Genomic DNA, 24,371 nt, shown 5'->3' on the forward strand with positions numbered 1-24,371 from the left:
GCATCCATTTACCTGATTACTCAGTCGTATCTAAGCCACTGGTCGTCACTGGTTTTCACTTAAGTCATAAGTGGAAAAAGTATTTTTCCAGGATTCAAGAAAGGTAGCCCAATTGCTTTCTATTCAGGGCCAAGTATTGTCCTGATTTGCAGACACCTCCTGTTAAGATCCAATCATACTTAGGTGGAAAATGTTTGCTCGAGATACTTGTTGCGACGTTTTACCGAGTATCCGATCACCAGGTGGCGCAATTGGCTTTAAAACAATGACCCCCTCAAGGTCACTGCAGCAGGATTTCATCACACTGTTGCTGCTGCCAGTGATGCTGTGCACTGCGCAGCTGTATTAAAAAAAAACTGTCATTACAAAAATACGACGGTAGATTTGTGGGGAGAAACCCACTACTCATATTGTAACTCATTACAATGTCCAAATTAGTGGTGATTTTTCATACTATTAATCTAAAGCTGCGTACAGGCTCCTCATAGGATTGCTATGATCTGGATGACGGAGCGTCACCGAATGTGCGATTCTTGGGGAAACACCTCTTAATCTTGGCTAAAACTAATATGTAGATGTATATATTTCAGTTGAATTTATGTGAGACCCACGTGTTGAGCAATCACTGCGATGCTTTCGTCTGGCTTTAACCTCTGGGCATATTTAGATTCGTAAACAATTCGTCAGTGTTAATTGTCGAGTTCATGTTGTTCTTTAATAATTTACTTCTCCATTCCCACTGACTTAAAAAAAGGCGTAGTGACCAGAGGAGTCACTTCCAGGAAACGTGACCACAGCCAACATGTGACCAACAACGAAACACTGCATGGGAGATCCCTGCCTGCTTCTCTGCACGTACTCATCTCTGCGTCATCTTTCTTTCCGCATTGAGTCCCTTTTGAATTCAAACGCTCCCGTTTCAGCAAAATGACAGACACCCCCTTCAATAATTCCCTTTAAAATAAAACCACCGTCCCTCTCTCTGACTGTAGTGATTGTTGAATGAACTGGGGTTATCATAGCTAAGATGGAAAATCCGCATCCTCTTCACCTTCATTTGGGATGTCTGACTCCTGACGGTGAACGTGCGCCCGTACTCGCTCTCAGATGTGTGGTGAGGCAGTCTCAGCCAATGGCATGGCGCATTTGCTCCGTTCCTTCCTGATTCCGTCCACTTATCATACAGCTCGCAGCGTCACGACCGCCTTCTCTGCCTGCCCGCACGAGAGACAGTCAGCACCGTCCTTGCACACAGTTAGGCCGGAAAGGTAACGAAATGCCATTATTGCTTGTTTTTCTCAAATATAAGTAAATGTAAAGGAAGACAAAAGCTAAGATTTAAGGGCCTCTTCTGAAATGGTGTGTGTGTTATGTCACTTTTCCTTTTATTAAATGACTGTCCACATGTTGGGTTTTCATCCTCGACGACAGCTGAAAGACTTGCCTTTGCGTAAGCTGGCTCCCGTGTCGTTTTATTTGGTGTTTTTCATAGCTTGAACACCATTTAAACATTCAGCTCGCGGTCTAATGTCCTGCGGGATGGAGCATTTTGTAGCCCACCGTCTATTTTTAAAACAAGCCGTCAGCTGGCGAGTTCTCTCTCCATTTAGAGCGGCGGTGTGTGCGAGGAAAAGGGCGTCAAGTTGCATGTCCAACTTTCAGCAGACGGTCTGTTTTTCTACGTCGTGAAAGAGCCGTTATTGGTGTCTTTTGCTCGTAGTTTAAAGACGGAATGGGACCTCCTGTAAAAGCCCTCGCACGGTGGCTCAGACAGCTACCAGTTGCTTGCAACAGACACGGAGGTGTGTTCACGGGGAAAGGAAAATTACTGTGTGGAGCAAGACTACAGCAGGTTCACTTTTTGCTCCAGTCATTGTCATGCTTCTACCAAATGAGCCTCTAAAGGATTCATACATTTAGATTAATTCAGTCAAAAGATTATAAGTTAATTTAAGAAGTTTTAAATGTGTTTTTTTTCAAACAAATTCATTTAAATTAAACTCATTAAAAATACACTTTAATTACTTGCTAATCTATACTTGTATTGTGCATGAGATGCCTCATGTGCATGAATGGTACTTAGAAAACTATCAAATATCTCGCCTTAATTATTTATTTGCCCATGGAAGCCATTTTGTGCTGCTCCTGTAGCTCACCTGCTCGTTTTTGCAAAAAGATTGTCAATAGAAAGTTTTATAGAATTTATCGATCGACAACTAAGTTGCTTGTGACTCGGTTAATCATTTGCTCTTTTAAGAAGTAAAAAAAAAAGAGGCATTACTACTTTTTTTGTCTTATTTATGGGCCAAATGCTCAAACCCAATGACTTTGAGACCACGAGAAACAAAATAAATTAACTCTGCATCATGATACTTTCTATCCACATAAAATGAAGGTAGTTTTTATTTTTTATTTTTATTTAGAACATATCTACCCATAGATCAACTGCTAGATTCCTAATGTGTGTGTGGTGGTGGGGGGGGAAACCTAGTGCAGGATGGCTTTCTTTACTCTGGTATGTTGACTAGTTTTGATTGATATTAAAAAGCTTTTAAAATGTCACCCCCATGAACCCTTCTTCCATTGAGCTGCATTAATTTGTTCTCTGACCAGCGGTAAGTTTCCACACAGGCTTTTAAGGACAGCATTATTCCATTGGTTCTGATGCATTTTCTGCTTTGCTGGCTGAATTCACACATTTAGAGCAGGGCAATTCAGGGATTTGGGGCAGTATTGAACAAACTACGATCAATATTGCGCTGCAGGCATCATGGCCAGACAGCCTGGCTTGAAACCCTCTCTGACCTGCTATTGAAATTTTGATACAGGGTGGGGGTGGGTGTGAGATAAGGTTACAATTCAGGGTTGTTATCGATATCAGCAGAGTGATGCTTTAACAAAAACAGACCACACATTTGATTTGTGCCAAGTCATTCACTCGTTATCTTTTGTAAAGATTTGTTGCACAATCATTGATTATTTTGCACTTGTGTAAGAATTTTTGCAGTGTTTTGTTTTGTTATCTGACATGTTTGTTACACTGATTGAACCTGCAGAGGTTTTTTCTTTTTTCTGCTTGTGCTGCAGTAGCCACGCCTCTCAGTGACTTAAACAAATCTGCCGCCCCGGCTGGCTCACATCCATCTGGCACTGTCCCGGGTTAATACACGGGTTTGAGCTAAAGGACCAAATGAGATGATTTATTGCCCCGTCTCTCGGCTCCATCTTTAGATTGCTTTTCATTGTGTCACTGAGCATTTAAATTATTATTTTTATTTGCCAAGTCACTGTGCTCATTCAAAGCTTTAACTCGGTGAGTAACACCGCAGGGTGGCCTGTCTGCTTCTCCTGTGGAGCTGCACTGTAGTGATGCCTCTGCTGTCATTTCACCCGCAGATCAAGAACCATGTCTATCCTGAAGATCCACGCTCGTGAGATTTTTGACTCCCGTGGCAACCCCACTGTGGAGGTTGATCTGTACACCAAGAAAGGTATTGTATACCCATCACGTCTTCTTTTTGTGGATGTTCTTCACACACATCTGTTGCATGTCTCTTCCTCCTGGAAGATGGATCGGTTTTTTTTTTTTTTTTTCCAGTTTTAGCTCATCGGAATCAAAGATATCAAGGATGTCATACAGTTTAAAAAAAAAACAAAAAACAAAACTTCCCCTCAGGGTAATTTGTGGTTTGTTTTATTAGAAATGATGAATGACTGGCACAACTAACCTTCTAACAACCATATTGTAAAATGGGTAGTTTGAACTTTATTGATAACTTGAGTTTTTGCATTTGATGTACAATCTTTCAGTATTAACACCATTTTGGACAGAAGGGACACAGATAAATTTTGTATTTGGATGGTTGGAAAAGAGAAGTGGGTTAGGTCGAGCTGGTATGGCTGCTCAGTTGCCCAGAGTGGATCAAATAATGAACGTGTGAAAATTTCTTGTCATGTCACACTGCCTCCACAGCTCTGTTACTGTAATGGTTCCTGTTTGGAGCACATGTAGGTGCTTGTAGTATTCCTGTAAGTTGAGTTAATTTTTATTTTGTGTAAGGTAGATGTGTCTGAACTAGATTCACAGTTGACTTCCCTGAGTTTGCATAAACTACAGACTCTGGGCTGCTGAGGTCTATTTATTCTATCAACAAATGACTTGACTGTATTTTGAAGTTTTTTTTTTTGGGGGGGGGGGGGCAGTGTGGTGTTCTGTTCTGTTCTGTGAGCTGAAACAAAAGAAAAGCTCAATTACTCAAATATCCTTTGAATGTTGATGAGGCAACCTGAATGATCAGTGACACGGAAGCGACTGAAACTGCGCCGGCTGCTCTCCAGACATCTTTTCAATAGTTCGGGATGATTGTCTAGTGTTCTGATTATTCTAAATAAGGCCTTTTTATTTTCTTTTTCTGGACACGATTGCCTTTCAAATCAAGCAGTTGTTTTGACATCATTAACAGCACAGACCACAGTGAGTGTGTCCTGCACTCAGTGTACCTGTCATAATCATTAAGTGTCTAACAGAGTAAAAAAACTCATTCACGCTCTTCTAAAACAACGAGTCAACTCTTTTGATTACAATTTCTACAGATTTGGTTGTTGTGATATAGCTCTGGATTTATAGCCTGATGGATGGTTGCCAGCATCCCTCTGCTGCTGCCAGCTGATTTGTTCAGCTGCTGTGTCCTCTTGTCCTAAGCTTTAAATCCCCACAGACTCTCACTCTCTGCCGCTCTATTGAACAAAATGAATAGATTTTTTTTTTGTGCATTTTCTCCACTTGAGGGAATCCAAAATGGCGACCCTTTATGTGTGGGTGTAGTTTGGTATCCTGCCACAGACTCGCTGCACATGCTCAGTAGCAGCCTGTCTTCTACTGTTACATCACAGCCTCCTGCTGCAGAGCAGGACAACTTCCTCTGTTAGTGCCATGTTTCCCTCTTTTGACAGAGGGTGTAGTTATAAGCAGCCCCCCCCCCTGCTCTCAATACATCATCAAACATGTTCTTGGATGCAGATCATGTGCTCTGTGTTGCCACTGACTTTAAAGTCAGGAAGTAGTTTGTTACAGTAATTTGTCATGACATGCAAGTGCTGCGGTCTTGTCTTTTGTATCTCTTGGGCATGACGGAGCACTTGGAGATAACAAAATGTCCTGTGTGTTGCAGGTCTTTTCAGAGCTGCAGTTCCCAGTGGTGCCTCCACAGGCATCTATGAGGCTCTGGAGCTCCGTGACAATGACAAGACGCGCTACATGGGCAAGGGTAAGATTTCTCCATCAATCCACTGCTCTAAAACTTACTCATAACTTCCATCCTTTTACTTTTATAAAGTCTGTCTTCATCTCTTTTTTTATTTCCAATTCCTTCATCTCTCTTCCTCCTGTTAGGAGTCAAAAGGGCAGTAAAATATATAAATGAGTTCTTGGCCCCTGCATTATGTAACCAGGTAAATGACGTGTGGAAAAAAACGAAAAAACAAAACAAAGGATAACTCTTGTGAAAACATCTGCACAGCAGCATGAAGAATGAGTTTGCATCTAACCTCGTCGGGCGCTAACGGATGTTCACAGACCAAAAAAAAGAAAAAGAAGCAATATAATCAATGGATTAATTGGTTGATATTTTATGATAGATGACTTGCATATATTCACATAAAATTGGATGCTCTGTGGATATCTGTCTCGCCTGCTCTGCATGGTTTTCTTCTGTCTGGGTCAGTCATGGTCTGCTTGTCCCTTGCAGGTGTCACAAAAGCAGTTGAGCATATCAATAAAACTATTGCACCTGCACTGGTTAGCAAGGTAGGACCATTTATTGTTTGACTAATATCACTGTCTGCTAATGTCTGAAACCTCGCATTCAGCTACAGTTCAATCTGAATACAATTAATGGCAGTTCGTAAATGATTACCTTACAATATATTGCGAGCATTAAGTCTGAAATGACTACATGTAAAGTTTTAAAACCTGAAATTGACGTGTCTTGTTAGTTGTGGATTTACCATGTGTGTAATTAAAAGGATGCATAGATTGTAGCATAATTCTGGTTGTACAGTTCTGACATGCTTCCATTACTCTTAACATCATTGGAGTGTTTTCTTCTGCGCTAACTAATTAAATCGGTTAAAGTTGATCTTTCATTTGTATTTGCTGAACTTGTCCCGTTGTGTCTAATGCAGGATGTGAGCGTTCTGGAGCAGGAGAAGATTGACAAGCTGATGCTCGACATGGATGGCACAGAAAACAAATGTAAGGCTCTACTGTGCTGCTTCATACAGATGTTTTTGCAGATGTCTGGAGTATTGATTTGTTAGGTATTTACTTTAAGGTAATCGTGCACAACTATAACTCAGTCCAGGTATTTTATCTGTTAAAAACTTTTCTATTAATTCTCCTGAATATGTGCAACATCCACTGAGCGCTAGACCCAATTTCAACTTTTTTTTAAAAAAATCTCTTTTTAATACCAGGTAAAAGATTGAATATGCATAATTAAAAATAACTGAACGGTTTTAAAATATCTTAGCTCCTCATCCCACTTGAAATGAGCACATTCATTCATACAAAGGTATGAATTAACCTCTTTGTTTAATCTTGAACTTATATGGATCGTTTGTCTTGTTTGCTCAAAAAAAGAAAAAACGGCTTAAAAAGATTTTTTAGGCTGTTAAACTACTGGCAACTTGATGACCTTTCAGTGATTACACAGCCCAACATTTTAGTTTTTTTCCGTACTCAACAAAGTTGAATGTAAATAAATGTTGTCAGTCAATGCCACACAACCAGGACACACCCGATAACTACGAGCCACAGCACTTGGTTGAACCTGATCTGTTTGCAGTCAGAAAGCTGAATATTGGATGCATCGCTAATCGCAACATATTATAAGACTGCATTAAAAACCTGTAAATATTGAACCTGGGTGCTGTGCACTGATGTGTTTACCTCCCATGAGAATTTCATTAAAACAACAATTTATATGAATGAGAGGTTAGTCAGAAGGTAACACAACAAGCAGTCCACTTAAAAAGACTAGGGGTATCAGAGCCACTTTGGACTTTGTCATCTGGAAAGCTAATGGGGGGGGGAAGCCAATTACACACACTGAATTAAATTATTGCTTGTGTCTTAAGTGTACTTCGGTCTAGACTTCAGTAAACCGTGGGGAAAAAGAGGAATGTTCACGGCACATTTTTATTGGCAATTCAACATTTGACTTACACACTGAGTAACATTTTTAACACTGGAGTATGACAATGTAGATTTTAAGAAAAATGCTGTCACTCATACATTGAATACAGGCAGCAGAAATTTGGTTTTAGTACATCAGAAATGTAGTCTGGATAGACGTGCACATTATACACGGCATATTAAATTGATGGTCTTTCTCCCTCAGCAAAGTTTGGTGCTAATGCCATCCTGGGCGTCTCCCTGGCTGTGTGCAAGGCTGGTGCAGCAGAGAAGGGCGTTCCCCTCTACCGCCACATTGCTGACCTGGCTGGCAACCCTGAAGTCATTCTCCCTGTCCCTGTGAGCATAATGGTGCAATTAGCCAAGCGATGAACTGAAGGCTTTTTGGAAGCTATAGATGTTGGCCTAACAGGCACTAACTCTTAACAAGTGATCCAACTAATCATTATAGGCAGTCATGATTCCATTAGCCTGGAAAGCTGACCACCTCTATTTTCCCATCAGGCTTTCAACGTCATAAATGGCGGCTCCCATGCAGGCAACAAGCTGGCCATGCAGGAGTTCATGATCCTCCCTGTTGGAGCCAGCAGCTTCAAGGAGGCCATGCGTGTTGGTGCCGAGGTTTACCACAACCTGAAGAACGTCATCAAGGAGAAATATGGCAAGGATGCCACCAATGTAGGAGACGAGGGCGGCTTCGCCCCCAACATCCTGGAGAACAAAGAAGGTGAGAGAAATTGCTCTGCCACACTGTTGGTTTGTAATCAGTCATTATTTAACAGATTAAGAACTGCTTCTTGAAACATTTAGTCTTTTTAAGTTCTCTTTAACATGCCCACTGGGAGTGTCTTGAAAGCAGTGCACTCTTAGACCCTCCGGGGAGATGCTTCACTTGTCATTTTACTCTTGGAGCTGACATACAGTTTCTAAATTAAGGCCTTAACTCTTTGCTTGAATGCATAGTCTGCTGGACTCCAGTGTCAAGTCAACATGCTGCTGTGACAAATGCCCCAGCGGTGCAGTCCTCAGTGGCTGTTCGTCTATGAAAATGATTGTTTTGATTTAAGCACATTTTCACCACAGTATATATATATTTTTTTAATTATTTTTGCCAGCTCTGGAGCTGCTAAAGAATGCAATTGCCAAGGCCGGCTACACTGACAAGATTGTTATCGGCATGGATGTGGCCGCTTCTGAGTTCTACAAGGGTGGCAAGTATGACCTGGACTTCAAGTCTCCAGATGACCCCAGCCGCTACATCTCCTCTGACAAGCTGGCTGATCTCTACAGGAGCTTTGTCAACGATTACCCTGGTGGGTTTTTAACTCTTGTTTTCTTTACAGCTTGAAACAGCACTCTTTGCACACTGCTTTTGCATCAATTAAATTGATTGCTAACGGAGCCATAGATATTTTGTGTGTAGAACCATTCAGTATTTCACTTCACCCTGTTTTCTTGGCCACAACAAGCAGCCATCTTCAGGCTCTAAATGGAATGGACATGCATGTTTAAGTTGGCACAGGCTTATTAGTGTACAGGACTGTATGTATTTGGTTGTTTCCACTGCACCCAAGTGACAAAAATAAGTATTGCAACTCACTAAATGGACTTCTGAAATGATGCTGGTGTGTTTCTTGTTTATAATGGTCCTTATATCTTTCTTTGTTTCCTCAGTTGTTTCTATTGAGGACCCCTTCGACCAGGATGACTGGGAGGCATGGACCAAATTCACAGCCAGCACCAGCATCCAGGTGGTGGGAGACGACCTCACTGTCACCAACCCCAAACGCATTGCCAAGGGTGTGGCTGAAAAGTCCTGCAACTGTCTGCTGCTGAAAGTCAACCAGATCGGCTCGGTCACGGAGTCCTTGAAGGCGTGAGTGTCCATAACACAGCGGTGCCCTCACACTTGTTGCAAGCAGTAAACATGAAGTATGCTGACTAATCAGGGGGGGGTATTGTTTTTGTTTTAGCTGCAAGATGGCCCAGAGCAGCGGCTGGGGTGTGATGGTGAGCCACCGCTCTGGAGAGACTGAGGACACCTTCATTGCTGACCTTGTGGTCGGCCTCTGCACTGGACAAGTAATTTTACTTTTTGAACTTTAATGTCAACAGTGTTCATATAATATTTGAGCCTGACTTTGATCTAATGTCGTACTGTTCATTTTCCCAGATCAAGACGGGAGCCCCTTGCCGATCTGAGCGTTTGGCCAAGTACAACCAGCTCCTTAGGTGAGTCTGCACCAAAAATACATGACCAGCTCATAAAAGCAAAAAAAAGCGGTCGCATCAGTTTTCATGTCCCCTAACAAACTCATCCCTTTTCTCAGGATTGAAGAGGAGCTTGGTGACAAGGCCCGTTTTGCCGGCCAGAACTTCAGGCACCCCATCTGAGCGGGTCCTCCTCCTTGGGCCACTGTGTTTATTGCTCATAAATAATCCCCACACATATATGCCACGCTAGGTCGCCTGCCCTGTATGGAGAGAAGATGGAGAGCACCACTGCTGTAATCTAAGGTCCAAGTCTGTGGAGACGTTCTCAGTACGTTCTCGAGCAGCTACGGCTCAGCTCATCCTCAAACTATGCTTCAGCTCCTGAATAGTGTTGGTCCTTGTGTTTGTGTCTGTGTCACTGTGTGAGAGATTTTTGTTTAGCTTCTTGTGAGTTTTAGTGACTGTGGTCCTCTGAGTATCGAGCTACTGTAACTTTAGTAAGGCTCTGCCTCAAGCGCTGTTAAAAGTTCTGTTTGTGTCCTATCTGACAAGGCTGTGTATTGCTCAAAGCGTTGGCAGAAATGTGTAATAAAAATATAGTTTCAAAAAAATTCTCTTTTTCCTTTTCATTCACACAAAGAAGCTTAAAGTTTTCCTTTGATTTCAGAGCTTCATAATAAAACCTCAAACAGGTCCTGAAGGCACTATAAAATCACAATTAGTTAAGAAATGTGTAGCTTCCTGGCAATCAAATTAGCTGCAGAAAATTCTCTCCCTGAGTAACTGCTCCTGTCTGTGTGAAGCCTGTGATGCAATCTGAAAGCCTGCCAAAGGCTGAAACCTGAACCCGGTGCTGTGTGATGCCAATTTTGTCCCCTGGGTAAAGGAATCTTGAGGCACTCTGCAAGCTCTTTTTGTATTGAGCCTTGCCAAGATAAATGAGGGTCTATTCACCAATGGCATGGCACCACAGGGGATTGCCAGCTGGGCCCATGCCACACCAGTTTCTTTGTTTGAGCACTCTCTGAACCTGTCTGTATTGTCTAACCGTCACAAAGGAAATGTTTTACAAATGACTGCTGCAAAGATGTAACCTATTACAGGTTGTACTCCAGAGATTCCTTTAAGTGCCATTTCATTAAACAGCGCATGCGTGAGATAAACCTTCTCCAAAATGTATTAATTTGAAATGAAATGATCATCCGACATGAGGATTATGAACTGATATTGCTACATAGGCTTGTTTGGAATCCCCCAGAGAAATGGGATACATTTCTTTGAATTTTGCGCCATCTAGTGATCAAATATCTCCACTGCACCTTTTGGTGCGAGTGCGTGACGATTCACGAACAGACCGCATTTAAGACAGACCTCTTATTAAATGATTGCAAAACGCATCAACTAGAAAATTTCAACAAAATCTCGAATTTAATGAGAAGGAAGACGTGATTATAATTTATTTTGTCAAAAAACGGAAAATGCGTGTGCCTCACGATACAGACTGAGAAAATACTAACGTCTTCAGAAAGGAAGGTTCTTGTTTTGATGGTATTTAAAAGAGTGCTTACTTGTAAGGGAATGACTAATTCACACGAACACGACAGACTACACAGATAAACGAATAAACCGATAAGATCCCGCCACAACTCTTTGATACTTCATACTCTGTGCGCATGCGCACTGATAACAGAATCGCATAGTTTGTATTAGGATTTTTTTTTCAGCTATAAAAGCTGTGTTTGGCCGACCTGTAACATATAATCTTTGGTGCCGCGTGATTCAGCTGTGCCATTTATTACCTTGTAAGATGTTTCGTCGCATCTGTACGAAACAAAGAGTCTCTAATGTTTTATGTGCTGTGTAGACCGTATGATTAGCTCACTTCTCTCTAATCTATCGTTTTCTCCCAGTGCTATTACACAACTGTATGTTTTACTCTGTAAAATGGTTGTAGATTCTGTTAATGTGTCACGTAACATGAATATTTCTTTTTCTTTTAAACTTGGAAACAAATCCCACGAGACAATGTTTCACTGTCATGTTTTATGCATTGCTGATCTATGACTCTCACAGGTATTCTGAAAAAAAATATGAAAATAAGTAAGTATTGCTATGTCGTTTTATAGTCAAGACTCCTGGGGTGAATATCTTTCTGTGCTTACTGACAGTCCGGATGCACTCAGTCATTGTCTTGGGCTTCTCAAGGATGAAGCTGGAACTGATACACAGTTGACACCCCTGAGGAGTCCCAGTGAGGTTGGATGTTCCCAGCTTTGGCCAGTGGGTGACGATATTTTACCGGTTGAACTTTGAGAACCCCCAACTGCTTTCACCCCAAGATGAAGAAGGATGCTGTCATGCTGAGTACCTCTCATACTCACTAGTCTGAGCATCCCGGCAACGATTACTCCCTCTTTACTCTCAAGTCCATCACTTATGACAGCATTATATCAAACGTGGCTCGCTCCGTTATAGCTACATAAGAAAAGACATACAGGTGGCACTACAGCTGTGTACTGCTCGTGTAGTGGCAACACTTGGCTAACTAACGTTGGCTAATTGCCCCTGCTGCTGCTATTGTTTATTGTTGCAGTCTCTCATCAAACAAATCACAGATGTTGTAGATCAAGCTCTCTAAGGTAAGTGCTGTGAGCTGCAGTCGGTTTATTCTTTGCTTTGGACATGCATCAACAAACGAGCAAGAAATGACAAATATGGTGGAATAGTTTGTAAACGCTGAGACTGTTAACGTTCATCTGTGCTTGCTAGCTGTTGGGCTAATTTGCCTATTAGCATCAGCTAGCCAGTTAGCTGATAGACTTGTTTGGCCCTCACTGTTGCTGGTTACCATGTACTGACGTTAGCGGCTAACGCCAATGACTAGCACTGATTGGGAATGCCAGCTAGGAGCAGTGTAATGCCTGGTTACAAACAGCTCATTGACACCGGTTAGCTCAGGCCACATGCAGCACACACAACGTGACATTTATTTATATACTGCTTTTAGATACAAACCTTAAGCAATATCGAAATACCTCACAGCAAGCGTTTTTCTTTATTTCAACTACCCAGTGTAGTGTCTCTTTTCCGGGGAGTAGTCAGAGCCCATGGAGCTATTGTCATTAGCTCCAGGAAACGTTAGCATTCGATGCTAACCTGCTGTCTTTGTGTGTTTTACTTGTGCTCAGTTGTTGTTGTTGTTGTGTTGCACATAGTAATTTAGGAGGACAGTCTGGGCTGGTTTCGTACAGACCTATCACGAGATGACAGCCCAGTCGTGTTGACTTGTGAAAACAAAGATGCTGGCAAAAATCTTTACTTTTCTAATCTGTTAAAAGGAAAATATAATGTGCATCAACTCCGAGCATTTGAAAACATAACAGCAGAGGGGATTAAATGGGGTGCCATGGTGGTGTTTGCAAAGTTTTCTACTCTTAGAAAAGCCGTCATTGTATCATTTGAGTTATAATGTACTAATAAGTTGTTTTGTAAAAAGAGAATCTACTTACAATACTTAAGAATAGAAACGTTGAGTATACTGTCCTGAAAAAAACTGCAAAGATTGATATCTAAGTTGATATGTGACTCTAAGATTTAAACAAACAAACAAAAAAACCCAGTTGTTTGTTTGACTGAAAGCTTATGAATTATTTCTAACTCTATTTTCTCTTGTGCTTATCTCCTGACATTGCCTTGCCCAGTAGTGAGCTCCACAATAGCTAATGAAAACACACTATAGTAAACCATCAAAGGAGTAAGAAGCATTTGTTTGCTTTACAGCTAAGGAGCTGGGGTTTTTTTTTTTCACTGAGAGAAAGTGATTTTACATTGACAGCAAAGCCCGCATTTCCTCTCTTGTCACCGTCAGGCAGGGCGAAAGGAAATCATCTGTACACTTTCCGATATCCTGACAGCATTGCTGTAAAATGAGCTTGACACTACATTACATTCAATGGCTGTAAACAGCTTAACAAGGACAGCTTTTGATAATGTGCTGCTGCTACACTACTACTTACAGCGTATAACCAGCCTTTGGCAACTGTTCAAGTCTCTGGATAATGACATACTGGAGAGAAAGGTCACAGAACAGGAAATCACAAGAAGAAATGCACTTGTGGTCTGTAATATTGGCTACAGACTAATGTTTTCAACATCGGGTTGGGTTAGAAAGCACACTCGCACATACACCCATGACTTAATCTCTTCGCACCCCTTGCTCTGCTGTCTCTCTCGTAAAGCAACTAACCTCTGATATTAAATAAACTGTGTTTCTGTGTGCTTCTTCTCACAGTAAATTTATGGACTTGAGCTGCAAAGCCAAATATGAGAACACTGGTGTGAAGCCATTTTCGGTTTTACGCTAAATTGAAAGTAAAGACCAATAAGTCGGAGGTGGCAATTTGTTGGATTTGGTATCAAAGAAGTAGGGGTCAAAAAGCTCCCCCTTGTCCTAAAAAACACCTTCAGTTTTAGCACCCTGCCCACTACTATTGTTGAACTGTTCTTTAGGACTGCACTGTGTTAGTGTTATAAAATGAAAAGCAATTGAAATCGCTGAGTTGTGTGACGGTTAAACTTCAGTTAGATTTGAATTAACAGCACATTTGTGTGGGAAAAGAGTCGAGCAAGTTTGTTGCAGATCATCACATCTTTATAACCTTTGAACCATCATCCATCTTGGATTTTTTTTGGTGGCGTGTCCCTCTTACAGTGGCTTAGCGGTTGTGATTTAGACTTTCTTTAACTACCACTTAGACCATAAACTTGCCAGGGTTAGGTGCAGCGGCTTGCTATTACAGGCTATATGTTGATTACCACTTAAGCACAGCTGTGACTGAAAAGCACCTTAAATGTCTGGTTTCTGTGAAAGGGGAATTCTTTAGGCTCGGCCAAGATGATAATTTAGAATGGCTTAAAACGGCACGTTTATGGTGTTTGTTTGTTGCTTTCATGTTATTCGCAGAGCTGTTATGTGGTCCAGGGTGCTTTATGGTGTTTCATTTTGAATGGGAGCAGCAGTGGGTAAAATTACTCTCAGTCATATATCCAGTGACACACCCTGTCCATTGAATGTTAATCTAGCCGTGTGGCTTTAGTAGCAAGAGACTAATGATAAGAGAAGTGTAATAAACCTGCTATTTGCCTTCGGTGACTAATCTGCGTTTGAGTAAAGGCTGCTGCCTGCGAGTAAAGGCCAGGCAATGATGTGGGGGAAACCTTTTTTTTTTTTTTTTTACTGTGCACTGACACCTCTTTGTTGGATGATGTGTCAATACACATGCCCTGGAATTCAACATTCGCACGATGAGCTCAAGTGGCATTTTGCTGTTTTCCGCCTATATGCTGTCACCGCTTTCCTCCCGGAGTCGTTATGAAAGATGATTCTCTATCATAAAGTCTGTCTCCAGCTTCGGCTACTTACATTCTGTGTTCTCAAGCACTGTGGCATTATGTTGCGGTCCAAGATGGTGCTGTAAGCTGTCATTGGAGCAACTACCCTGTATTTTAAGAGAGGTATTATACTGTCAGCGACGATTACGTTTCAAAGAGAGGTGATTAGGCTGATTTATGTTTTCTTTGAGACAGTTTTGCTCAAGGTTTTCATCTACAGAATGAAATGATGTCGGCAGGAGATGTAAGTAAGTAGTGAAAAATATGCTGTCCAGAGGCAGCACAGAAAGTAAAAAAAAACAACATTGCATTCAAAAAGTGTGTAGCCTTGTCTTTGTGTCACTGGGATTATGCATACTTGCATCAAAGAGCATCCAGAAAAAAAATAAGGAAGCAAGTGGATGGACTGATTTCTCTTTTTCCTAGATATGTGTTTCATTGCAAAATATCTGGCTGTTTCATAGAAAAATTAATGCCCCGAACAAAGGAGCAATGTTCGCTCAAAGACCTCTTGATGGGCCATTCAAGTGCTGTATATTCATTAAAAATAACAATCTGTCAGCACTTACTGACAGCACGCACAACAAGCCAAGCTCTCTCTATTGTTCTCCGAAGATGTTTTTCAGTTCCCGTGCCAAGAGTCGGGTAATTGGCTGTAGCAAAGCCTTGCATGTGTTGTTTTAAGATATTGGACTGACACGCACGGGGCCGACTGGCAGAAATGAGGCAAGCACATTCTTCCTCGCTCTCTTCCTCCTTCTTCTGGCTTCCCTGAGCAAGTCAGACGAGGCAAGACGTTGGATGTGTTTTGTGTTCTTTGACAGCTTCCCTTCACCTCTCATAAGAGGAGATCCAAGCACGCTGCATCATATCTCGTCTTTGTTTGATTCGGGCTTTGCTCTGCAGCTCCACAATTGTAGCACGAAGATGGTATCGGCAAGTGGCATTCGTGTTAACAATTGCGAACTGTCTTGCTGCCTGCTGCTAGTGGTACTTGATGCACTAGGCTTGATCAAATCTGCTTTCCATGTGAGCTCGACCACAGCGAGGTTTGTTTCAGGGCTTGCTTGCCATCTTATCTAATAAGACACATTGTGTTTTGTGTTGTTGCCCACCTCTCAGAAGGTCACAGATAGCTTGCATATTTCCCTTGTTTGAGTTTAGGATGTTGTAACTCACCACATTTCAGTGTCCTTTGTGCTCTGTGTACCTGAGTGGTTGTACAATGGAGTGTGTGTGGACACTGAAAATGGAGTGTTGGCTAATATTTGAGTTGCAAAGCAACGGCAATGACGGTGAGCACGTTTTTCTTGTGACCAGCATCTGGGAATCTTTACACAATTTTGGATTCTTCGTAAGTCGCCCCGTCGTATGTTAAACAAACGTATGTTATCGTGTTTTTCTGTGCTTTTGGAAAGACAGGCTATTCATAGCACTAAGACACTGACGGTGTGAACACACATGAGTTGTGAGTGAAAGTCAAAAATAACAGTCAGCCATTTGCCATTTCAGGAAAGAGGAAAATGAAATGGTGTAGGATCAGCTGGCTGGCCCCTGAGGAGAAGAAGAGAGGGGTGGGGTGGTTGGAGAAGGAGGAGTGCTTTGCTGCTCTGTGTGTGTGTGTGTGTGTGTGTCAGTACTGATTAGGTAAGAGATTGCCTCATGTAATGACATGGCATGGTGCTAGTGGTGCAGAAACACAAACAATGCATACCAGTGTTTTAGTGCGCATACCCCCTGCAGCTGCCCGCCCGAAGATGTTTTATATAGACATACACACTCTCCCCTGAATGTTTCAACATATTTAGAGTTTTACCTTTTCCCCCCTTTTCCAGCTATACGCGCACGCTCGTTTTCTATTTATTTATTTTTTCATCTGTTGGCTGTTTTCCTCCTCAGCACAGATAAAAGGTGTTTCAAGGAAAGAAGCACAATGGGGTGTGTGTAGTTTTCTATTAGCGCTCATTGTTACTGTTTTCCAGCACAAATATATGTGGCTGAATGGACAACATAACCCCGACAGACCTTCTGCTCTGTTTTGTTTAACCTTAAAAGGGAACAAGTCGTGTTCTGCTCCAGCACTGGAACAGCAACGTTTCCATTGATGCTTCTGATATACTACAACACAGAAACGTTCAGCGAGTCTTGACTTGTTGGCTTGGTTCATTATAGATCTGTGTCAGACTGAGATGTATTGTTGTATGTTTTTTGGTTTAAATGATAAGGAAGCGTAAAAACCCACAGTGTTTCCCAGTGGAAGTGATCATGGGCAAGCTGTTGTTATAGTTATCAGAGCAGCACCTCGATTAGCAAGTCTAAACAATACAGTTGATTCAATTGATTATTTTATGGAGAGATTTGTCAATAACAGCTCTCCATTGTGTAGATGAACATGGCTTTGCCATTAATTAAAGTGGCTGTAATGGCTTGTTATGGTGTGTATTTGTACAATAATGGGTGTGCTGGACATTGATTTTCAACACTGGTTGAGACAAATCATTCATAGATCTTTTGATAATGTGCCTGTTGTGCTTTGTGGTCTCTGTGACTAACACGGATCCTGCACTTATGTTGGGATGATGCACACAAGGCACATGTTGTAGAGCTGTGTGGTCTGTGACTGATGTTTTAATGCAGACTGCAGGCAAGACAAAGGTTGCTCAGGGTTTATGCAGCCAGAAGTGAAAGACCCCGTTGACATTGTGACTCTCCGCTCTCCTGTTCACAAGGTGCTTCCGGTAAATGTTGTCCTTGCTTGTCCTTGCAGGTTAGGCACACACCTATTGAGCGTGCTGAGCCTTCAGTTTAGACGCTGGGACTTGGAGCCGGATCGACCGGGTTTAAGGATGGACGTCTTGTCTCTATACCTCAGTTTCAGGAGCCGGCAAAGAGAAAATGAGTTCTGAGGATTGGGTTTAGATTTGCCACTGTAGCACTTCCTCTCTGATACACTCTAGCTACCATCAGGGGAAGCTTGTCAGAGACCGAGAGAGAGGGAGAAAGGGTGGGGGGGAACAGCAAAGCACAGCAGTGCTATCTAATAGATCAATTTGTAATAAATCTGTTGCCTCAAGCTGTTGTTGTTCGCTTCTCCTCAGTAAAAGGTGTCTGCGTTTCTCAGGCAAGAAAATGCTTGTCAGGCTGGGCATACAGAGCTATCAGTGAATGAAACGCGCCTAAAGCACAGTAAATCGTTTTCTCTCTGCTCAGTTTACATAAGGTGGAAGACGTTGCTCTCTTATCTGCACATTCCATTGGTCAAAGCTGGGGGGGGGGTTAAAACCAATCGATAGGGCTGAGCACTGAAATCAGGAAGCAAAACTCCCCTCATATTAGATTTTGCCCATTATCAAAACATGAACCATTAATCCCGATAAAGGAGCTATTGATTAGGGCATCAGCTAATGTTGGTCAATTTAGTTACCAAGACTCATTCTGTAATGTGAGGATCGGTTGGAGAAGTGGTGCTTTATTAAACGCAAGTGGCAGAATTCAAATGATCCAATTATTATGGCAGCAGTTTGATCTTTAAGGTAACACAGGAGCAGGCCTCTATAAAGACCACATGGGACCTCTCCTGCTCCTCCTCCACTAGCAGCCATATGGACCGTACTAATTGTGTTTTACGCCAACCATTTTCACCGGTCCATCAGGGACTTGTGGAAGTGCTGTAGCTATAATGTCACCAGCAGTGAGCTGGCTCATGAAAGAAACATTAGAAAGCAAGATGAAAAGACATGGAAGCAATACACTGCAAGTCAACACAATTATTGATTTTATTCAAATGAAATCTGTGCTTCTCCCGTCTGAATCTGATATCTGTTGCCTTTCAGAGTTATTTCTGTCTTCGGCGCATGCACCTCGTCATATAGTGAGATGTTCTCTGTGTAAGGATGTAGTTAAAAGGAGGTGATCCCATGTAGTATTTTAAGATATGTGATGTGTATTTTGAGTATGAACAGTGCCTCGTGCAATCAGTCGCTCTTTCATGTGTTTTGTTTACAGAAATGCTGAGGTGAGTGTTGATTGAATGTAAATGTGGAATCCACAGCATTTGTTCTGCCTTTCTGACCGGGGATTAGTTGCAAAAATGTTTAAAGTGCAAAGTGTTACTGAGGCAAATCAGCGTTTATGATATGCAGCCACGAAAAGGGCACATCCTGTGAAGGAGGGGTGGGGCGTTTAAGTGGTGGTGGCGTTGGGAAGATTGGGGGGGTGGCGTGCGCTTCATTGTGTCCTCTAACAGTTTTCTTGTAATTATTGAAATTGATGTTTGCTGCGAAGCTGCAAATCTGTAAGATCTTCTGTCAATAAAGCGGCAGAGGCAGCCGAGCTGTTAGGCTGGGAAATAAAAAGCAATCAAGCCTCCAACATCCTGTCCCTCGCCACAAAATGAAGCAGCAGAAATCCTAATTAACTGAGAGGATGAGCCGCTCTTACTACAGTGCTTGGCTAGCTGCTATACTCTAATGAAGACACTCTGCTAGTCTCCCCCAACCTTTTTGCCTTTTTTTCTCCCTCCCCCTGCCTTACAGCCCTCTCTATATGGCTTTGGCTTGCCTGGGGTACTCTACCCCCCCCCCACACACCTCCCCACAGCTCCTTTCTTTCTCTACCACCTCCTCCTCTCTGCCTTGTGCATGAAGTTGTTGATGTGGCCGTTGCACTGATGGAGTGAGAAAAGCCTTGTAGCCTGGAGGCGTGTGGACGCCCTGCACAGGATATCGGTGAGCTAGATGATGGCCTCTGTGGTGGTTATTGCTGCTTATGTAGAGTGCTGAAAGAGAGAAAGAGGGAGAGACGGCATTGAAGTCGTCCCATTGATTTCATAGATCCTCTTTAACATGACAGTACAGTTGTCTTTCTGTGTCATCTTCAAGTGCTCCTTTTCAAATCAACGATGTGGAAAATTACTCCTGTCATCAGCTGCCCATATTCAAACAGTCATCTTTGTGCAGCTTAAAGCTTACTTTGAATGTTTGAGGATCTGTTTGTGCATGCAACACTGACTTTGGACTAGTTGAATTTTGATTATGTATTGTTGCTCTAAGTGTTTACCAGAAGTGTTTTTAGAATTTAAAGGCCTGCAAAGTCGCTTAAATTCAAAGTAAGGTATCCGTATTTCTGTTGTTGTGGAGGAGTGTATGATTATTGATCGCTTGAAACCTGAGCCTCAGCTCTTAACCAGCTGCTCCTCTCTGTTTACCTGTGAATTTGTCCTCTTTTTTTTTTTTTTCTTTGCTTTTGCAGAGCTTTTTCTCTGCCCCCCCCTTCACAAACCTCTTTGTTGTACCGAGCAGCCCAAAAGCCTCCAGGGATGCACAGACAAATAGAGGACAGCGACAGGTGAGGCTCTGTCCCTCTATTTCTCCATCTGTCTGTCTCCCCTGTGAGCACTCTACCCGACAAGTTTCCAGGCACTCAAAAGCAGCAAATCGACTCTCTGTTGGATTCAGTGTCACTTAGCTGAGCTGGGGCATAGCAGCTCCCATATCCTCCTCCTCATTTCACCACCTTCTCAAATGAAGAAAATGCTATTTGTCATGGCGTTGCTGAGGCCTTGTTATTTGTTCAGATGAACTAATTCCTGCCCTTGAACATCTCTTTCTTTGCATCTTAATGTAAACATTAATAGGCTGCTGCTGATGACAGCCTGATTAAGTGCTGATCGCATCTCAGAACATTTCAGCTGGATGGGTCCAGTCGGCTCCGCTCCGTCTTCATTTGCTATGGTCAGTTTTAGTTTTTGATACGGCATCATTGCACGACACTCTCATCAAGGTGGTGGTTGTTTTGTTTGTGCACACGCTTCGTGATTGTGATTGAGGGCGAGGGGAGCGCTGTCAGACTTTGTGTCTCTCTTTATTCTTGGCACAAAGCAAATGAACATGCTCAGCACAAAGCCAGCCTTCGCTCTAAACACCAGTGAAGTAAGGCGGCATCTGGCTTTGTATCACGCTCGTGCACCTGCACTCCCATGCACGCCTGAGAGCGTAGACACGTGGACTGTGTAATGACAGCCAGAACATTTTTATATCGGCAGGAGTTTAAATTTCACTCCTCAGTGCGACAGCTTTGTCACAGGGGAGAGATTCACCGCCACCTCTGGCAGCGCTCAGAGGCTCCTCCGTGGAGAACCTGCGGTTCACCCTTTCTTCTCCCCGTTTCCCTCAGTATTTAACATTCTGCCTTTTCATCTAATCAACAACAGGCTTGTGAAAATATCAACATAAAACAAAGCACAATCTTTTCTGTGGTTTGCTTTAATGTCGTCTATTCCCTTTCTACTCTTCACAGGATTTGTTTTTTCTTGCCTTTACTGTCCAATAGCATCATGAGGAGAATGAAAACAGGACACTTAATTTATTATTTTTTTTAACCCCATGCCTTTTCCCTTTATCACTCCGCCATGCTAACGTAGCTTCTCGCATTACACAAGGCTCGTCCACCTTGTATTTGCTGTTGCAGAGAGATAAAGATGATGAAAGTGACAAAAATACGTGTGACATTTTCTGGGACTTGGGCTTAGAGATGAAGGTGTGTGCGCACATATATACAAGAAGGAGTAGAATTCATATTTTTTTTCTTTTAGATTCTTTTAATGTTTATAAGCAAATGGAGCTCATCGGGAACTAGACTTGACTGGCTGCTTTTAATTGTTTGTGACACATGATATGAAAAACAATGTTTGACTACTTGGGAACCCAGGAGATTGCAATCTGTTGGGCTGCCTAAAGGCGTGTCGGAGAGATACATTACCACATTTCTGTCTCCCTCCCTGTCTTTTGAGCCATAAACCACTCACAAACGTCCAACAGTGTTTTTTTTCCCTCCTTATCCCCCCCCCCCCCGTTCACCTCTTCTCTGTGTTTGTGATCCTGTGGTGCTACTGGTGGAATATCTCCCAGACCTCTTGAATGAATCCTCTGATATCATCGTCTCTGCCTTCAGCCTTGGTTCTCCGCAAATATCTGCAGCACCACCTGATTTGACTTGGTAATGGAGCATTGATGAGGGGGGGGGGGCGGTTGTATGGAGAAAGCGTCTCCTACAACAGCAGGTATAATTTCTGGGTGCTGCTCCATTCCATTCATTACCATGTGCTCGATAAAATTGAGGGGGGGGGCACAAAACCTTGCAGGAAGAAATCAACCACTGTGAGATGGTAGTAAAGGCAGTGTCAGGCTCCTCAATAGTGTTTGACATAGTTTTAAAAGATGGAGGGCTATAGGATATAGCTGTCATCTGGTGAGGCCTATGGCTTGTGTGCTATTCCTTTAGGGGATGGGGGTAAAAATAGAGAGATGATCTAGGCTTCACCTCCAAGGCTTCAAATCAATTTGTATTTGTTCCCTTGTCTTGATACATCAGGTTCTCTCAACAGAACAGCAGATTATTTACATCTAAAGCCGAGCTCCCTGCTCACAGAATACTGAGTTTAGTGTGGAAGACATAAAAGGTAGCCAAGCCAGGAGTAATAGGAGAGATGAAAGCAGAATCGCTTAAGCACTCTGTTATTTGAAGCACATTTCGATTGCTGTTGATGTCAGTAGTCTAATAATTCATCTTGCTAGTTTTTATCACAGCCTCGCTCACAAACCCGGACGCCCACACACACAGTTACTACTCACTGACACAAATTCCCCTCGCTGGCGAGGCTAGACCCCTTTTAATATAAAACAAGCAATTCGTAGATGAAATACTCGTCGTACGGACACCTCACAGAGCCCATCTTACAGATGAGTAGAGCTGCTAACAAAAAAACAGGGGCTGACTGCGCCCAGCTCCCTCACAGGGGCATCTTGTCTATGTTATCATTCCAGCTACTGCTGCAATTAATATTAATGTGCTTTAAAGCACGCTCCAGCAGCCCTGCCTCCCTCTCGCTGTTTCTTTGTGTGTATGCATGTGTGTCTTTGTGACTCAGGAGGAAGAGAGCAATAAAGCCAGCATGGGGATAAGAATCTAGGCAGGATATGACTGTCCTCATGTCAGCTGTCATAGAGCTTGAGGGATATGTGGATAAAGACAAGGGATGAAGCCGAATCCCCACCAGCCAAACAGGCAGGTAGTACAGCTTGTAGATAGAGACTTTGTGCATCCACAGCGGCTGGACTGGAGGCTGTGCACATCCTGTTTATTTAGTCATGTTGTAATAATGCTTGACCTTTTCTTTCAAGTGCACGCCTGACCTTTAGAACCTCACTCCTGTGCAAATCAACGCCTGTGTGTGTCTTGCATAAGCACACACCCATGCAAAGAGAGGGAGATGGGCACCTCCTTTGCAGGGAGCTTCATGCTCTGCCAACTCTTGGAGTGGATTGTTCCAAATTAGTATGCATTAGGTGGTTAGTGCAAAGCATTTAATTATACGAGATGGTGCTAAACTGTCTATGTTATGATTATCCCAACACGTTTCAACCTTAATCTCCCAATTTTTTTCACTCTTTTTCGTCCTCTTTGCCGGGGTAAAGTGGGCGGGGGGCGTGTTGGCTCAAGGAGAATTTTTGTTTTCTGTAAAACAATGCTCACTTGCCCATGTGTCAGTGAGAATAGGTCTTGATTTCTGTAACTATGGTTATTCTCCACTCTGTACCTGAAGCCTTTCAGTGCGTTTTTTCTGACATGAAATTGGCAGTAAATTTCACAGCCAAACACTCCATATTTAGCTGAGAGCCTTCAGCAGCCATGCTACTCAAAATCTAGTCGGCATGTATCAAAATGATTGCTAATTTAGTACAAATGTCCATCTTGATATTTTCCTCGATGACTCCTTGTGGAGCTGCAGCTGGAGGAAGTGTTCAGTAGTTGTGTTTTGTTATTAGTTTGGAAATAGATTTGCACTTTGCAGACTTGATAGCTGCAGTGTTTGTGCAGTTTATTGTTTCTTGGCACAAATGATTGGATTCTGTGTTCGGGTTGTATTAGTACATATATGACCTCTTGTCTGCTTTTATCCAATGAGTTCTGAAAGAAGAGAGCGGTAGGAAAAAGCTGTTTGCTACACATGCCCTGAGAGATCCTGAAAGGACCGAATCTTGGTTTCACGACGGTCAGAGTTTATGTAAATATGATGTTTGCAAAGCTGTGAGTTATTTGTATGAGTAGCCCTTTTCTCAGAGGCTGATTACTGCCACAGAGGAGGCGATGTGAGGATAAAACCTCAAAAGTGCGACTGTGCCTTCACGAGTTAAGCAAACATCTGAAAAAGGGTCAAGTGCATTGAAGAACACGTATGTTATTCATCAATCCGCCATGCTAAGGCTACATAGGGAATCTCTTGTTTAATTGAGAACCCCAATTTCTCATTAATTCTTTTAGTCACAATATGTATATATATATATATATATATTAGACTGCTAAAATGTTCCATTATCTTAGCTTAAAAGGAACAAATCTCATAGGAGCTAAATTGCTGGTTTGGAAAGCATGACACAACATCACTCTTACACACATCAGTGGTATTTTATGACAGATTGAAAATATACTTCTTCTTTTTTTTTTTTTTTTTCAAGAAAAGCTGCCATATTTCCACTAAATGTGACAAGCATCCTCAATATTTATGCAGCTG

At 42.4% G+C, this 24,371-nt stretch overlaps 3 protein-coding genes across 4 annotated transcripts in view; 1 reads left to right on the forward strand and 2 right to left on the reverse strand.

The window, feature by feature from the left end:
* LOC140271377 (uncharacterized) overlaps positions 1-24,371 on the reverse strand; it is a 160,849-nt gene that overhangs the window by 77,257 nt on the left and 59,221 nt on the right. The gene's annotated exons all lie outside the window — the stretch shown is intronic.
* spsb1 (splA/ryanodine receptor domain and SOCS box containing 1) overlaps positions 1-24,371 on the reverse strand; it is a 225,925-nt gene that overhangs the window by 57,324 nt on the left and 144,230 nt on the right. The window lies entirely within an intron of this gene.
* eno1a (enolase 1a, (alpha)) lies at positions 1,160-10,020 on the forward strand. 2 transcript variants are annotated; one of them, XM_072366567.1, is made up of 12 exons: positions 1,160-1,268; positions 3,397-3,491; positions 5,172-5,267; positions 5,393-5,451; positions 6,184-6,253; positions 7,401-7,534; positions 7,700-7,922; positions 8,311-8,508; positions 8,870-9,071; positions 9,169-9,277; positions 9,369-9,427; positions 9,526-10,020. In XM_072366567.1, exons 2-12 carry the CDS (start codon positions 3,407-3,409, stop codon positions 9,587-9,589), a joined length of 1,299 nt encoding a protein of 432 aa, XP_072222668.1. In that variant the 5' UTR covers positions 1,160-1,268; positions 3,397-3,406; the 3' UTR covers positions 9,590-10,020. The 2 variants fall into 2 exon arrangements, with proteins under 2 accessions (XP_072222668.1, XP_072222667.1); XM_072366566.1 differs by lacking the exon at positions 5,393-5,451 and adding an exon at positions 5,748-5,806.

This window comes from Leuresthes tenuis, unplaced genomic scaffold, assembly GCF_036924035.1.
Source record: "Leuresthes tenuis unplaced genomic scaffold, fLeuTen1.0.hap1 SCAF_16, whole genome shotgun sequence".
Lineage (NCBI taxonomy): Eukaryota > Metazoa > Chordata > Actinopteri > Atheriniformes > Atherinopsidae > Leuresthes > Leuresthes tenuis.

What these genes read in the sequence shown, in the direction of transcription:
- eno1a (XM_072366567.1), top strand. Translation starts at nt 3,407, where the DNA reads ATGTCTATCCTGAAGATCCACGCTCGTGAGATTTTTGACTCCCGTGGC. An exon ending in CCCCTGCATTATGTAACCAG is followed by an intron (nt 5,452 to 6,183) that starts GTAAATGACGTG and finishes TGTCTAATGCAG; the next exon opens with GATGTGAGCGTTCTGGAGCA. An exon ending in CTTTGTCAACGATTACCCTG is followed by an intron (nt 8,509 to 8,869) that starts GTGGGTTTTTAA and finishes TTGTTTCCTCAG; the next exon opens with TTGTTTCTATTGAGGACCCC.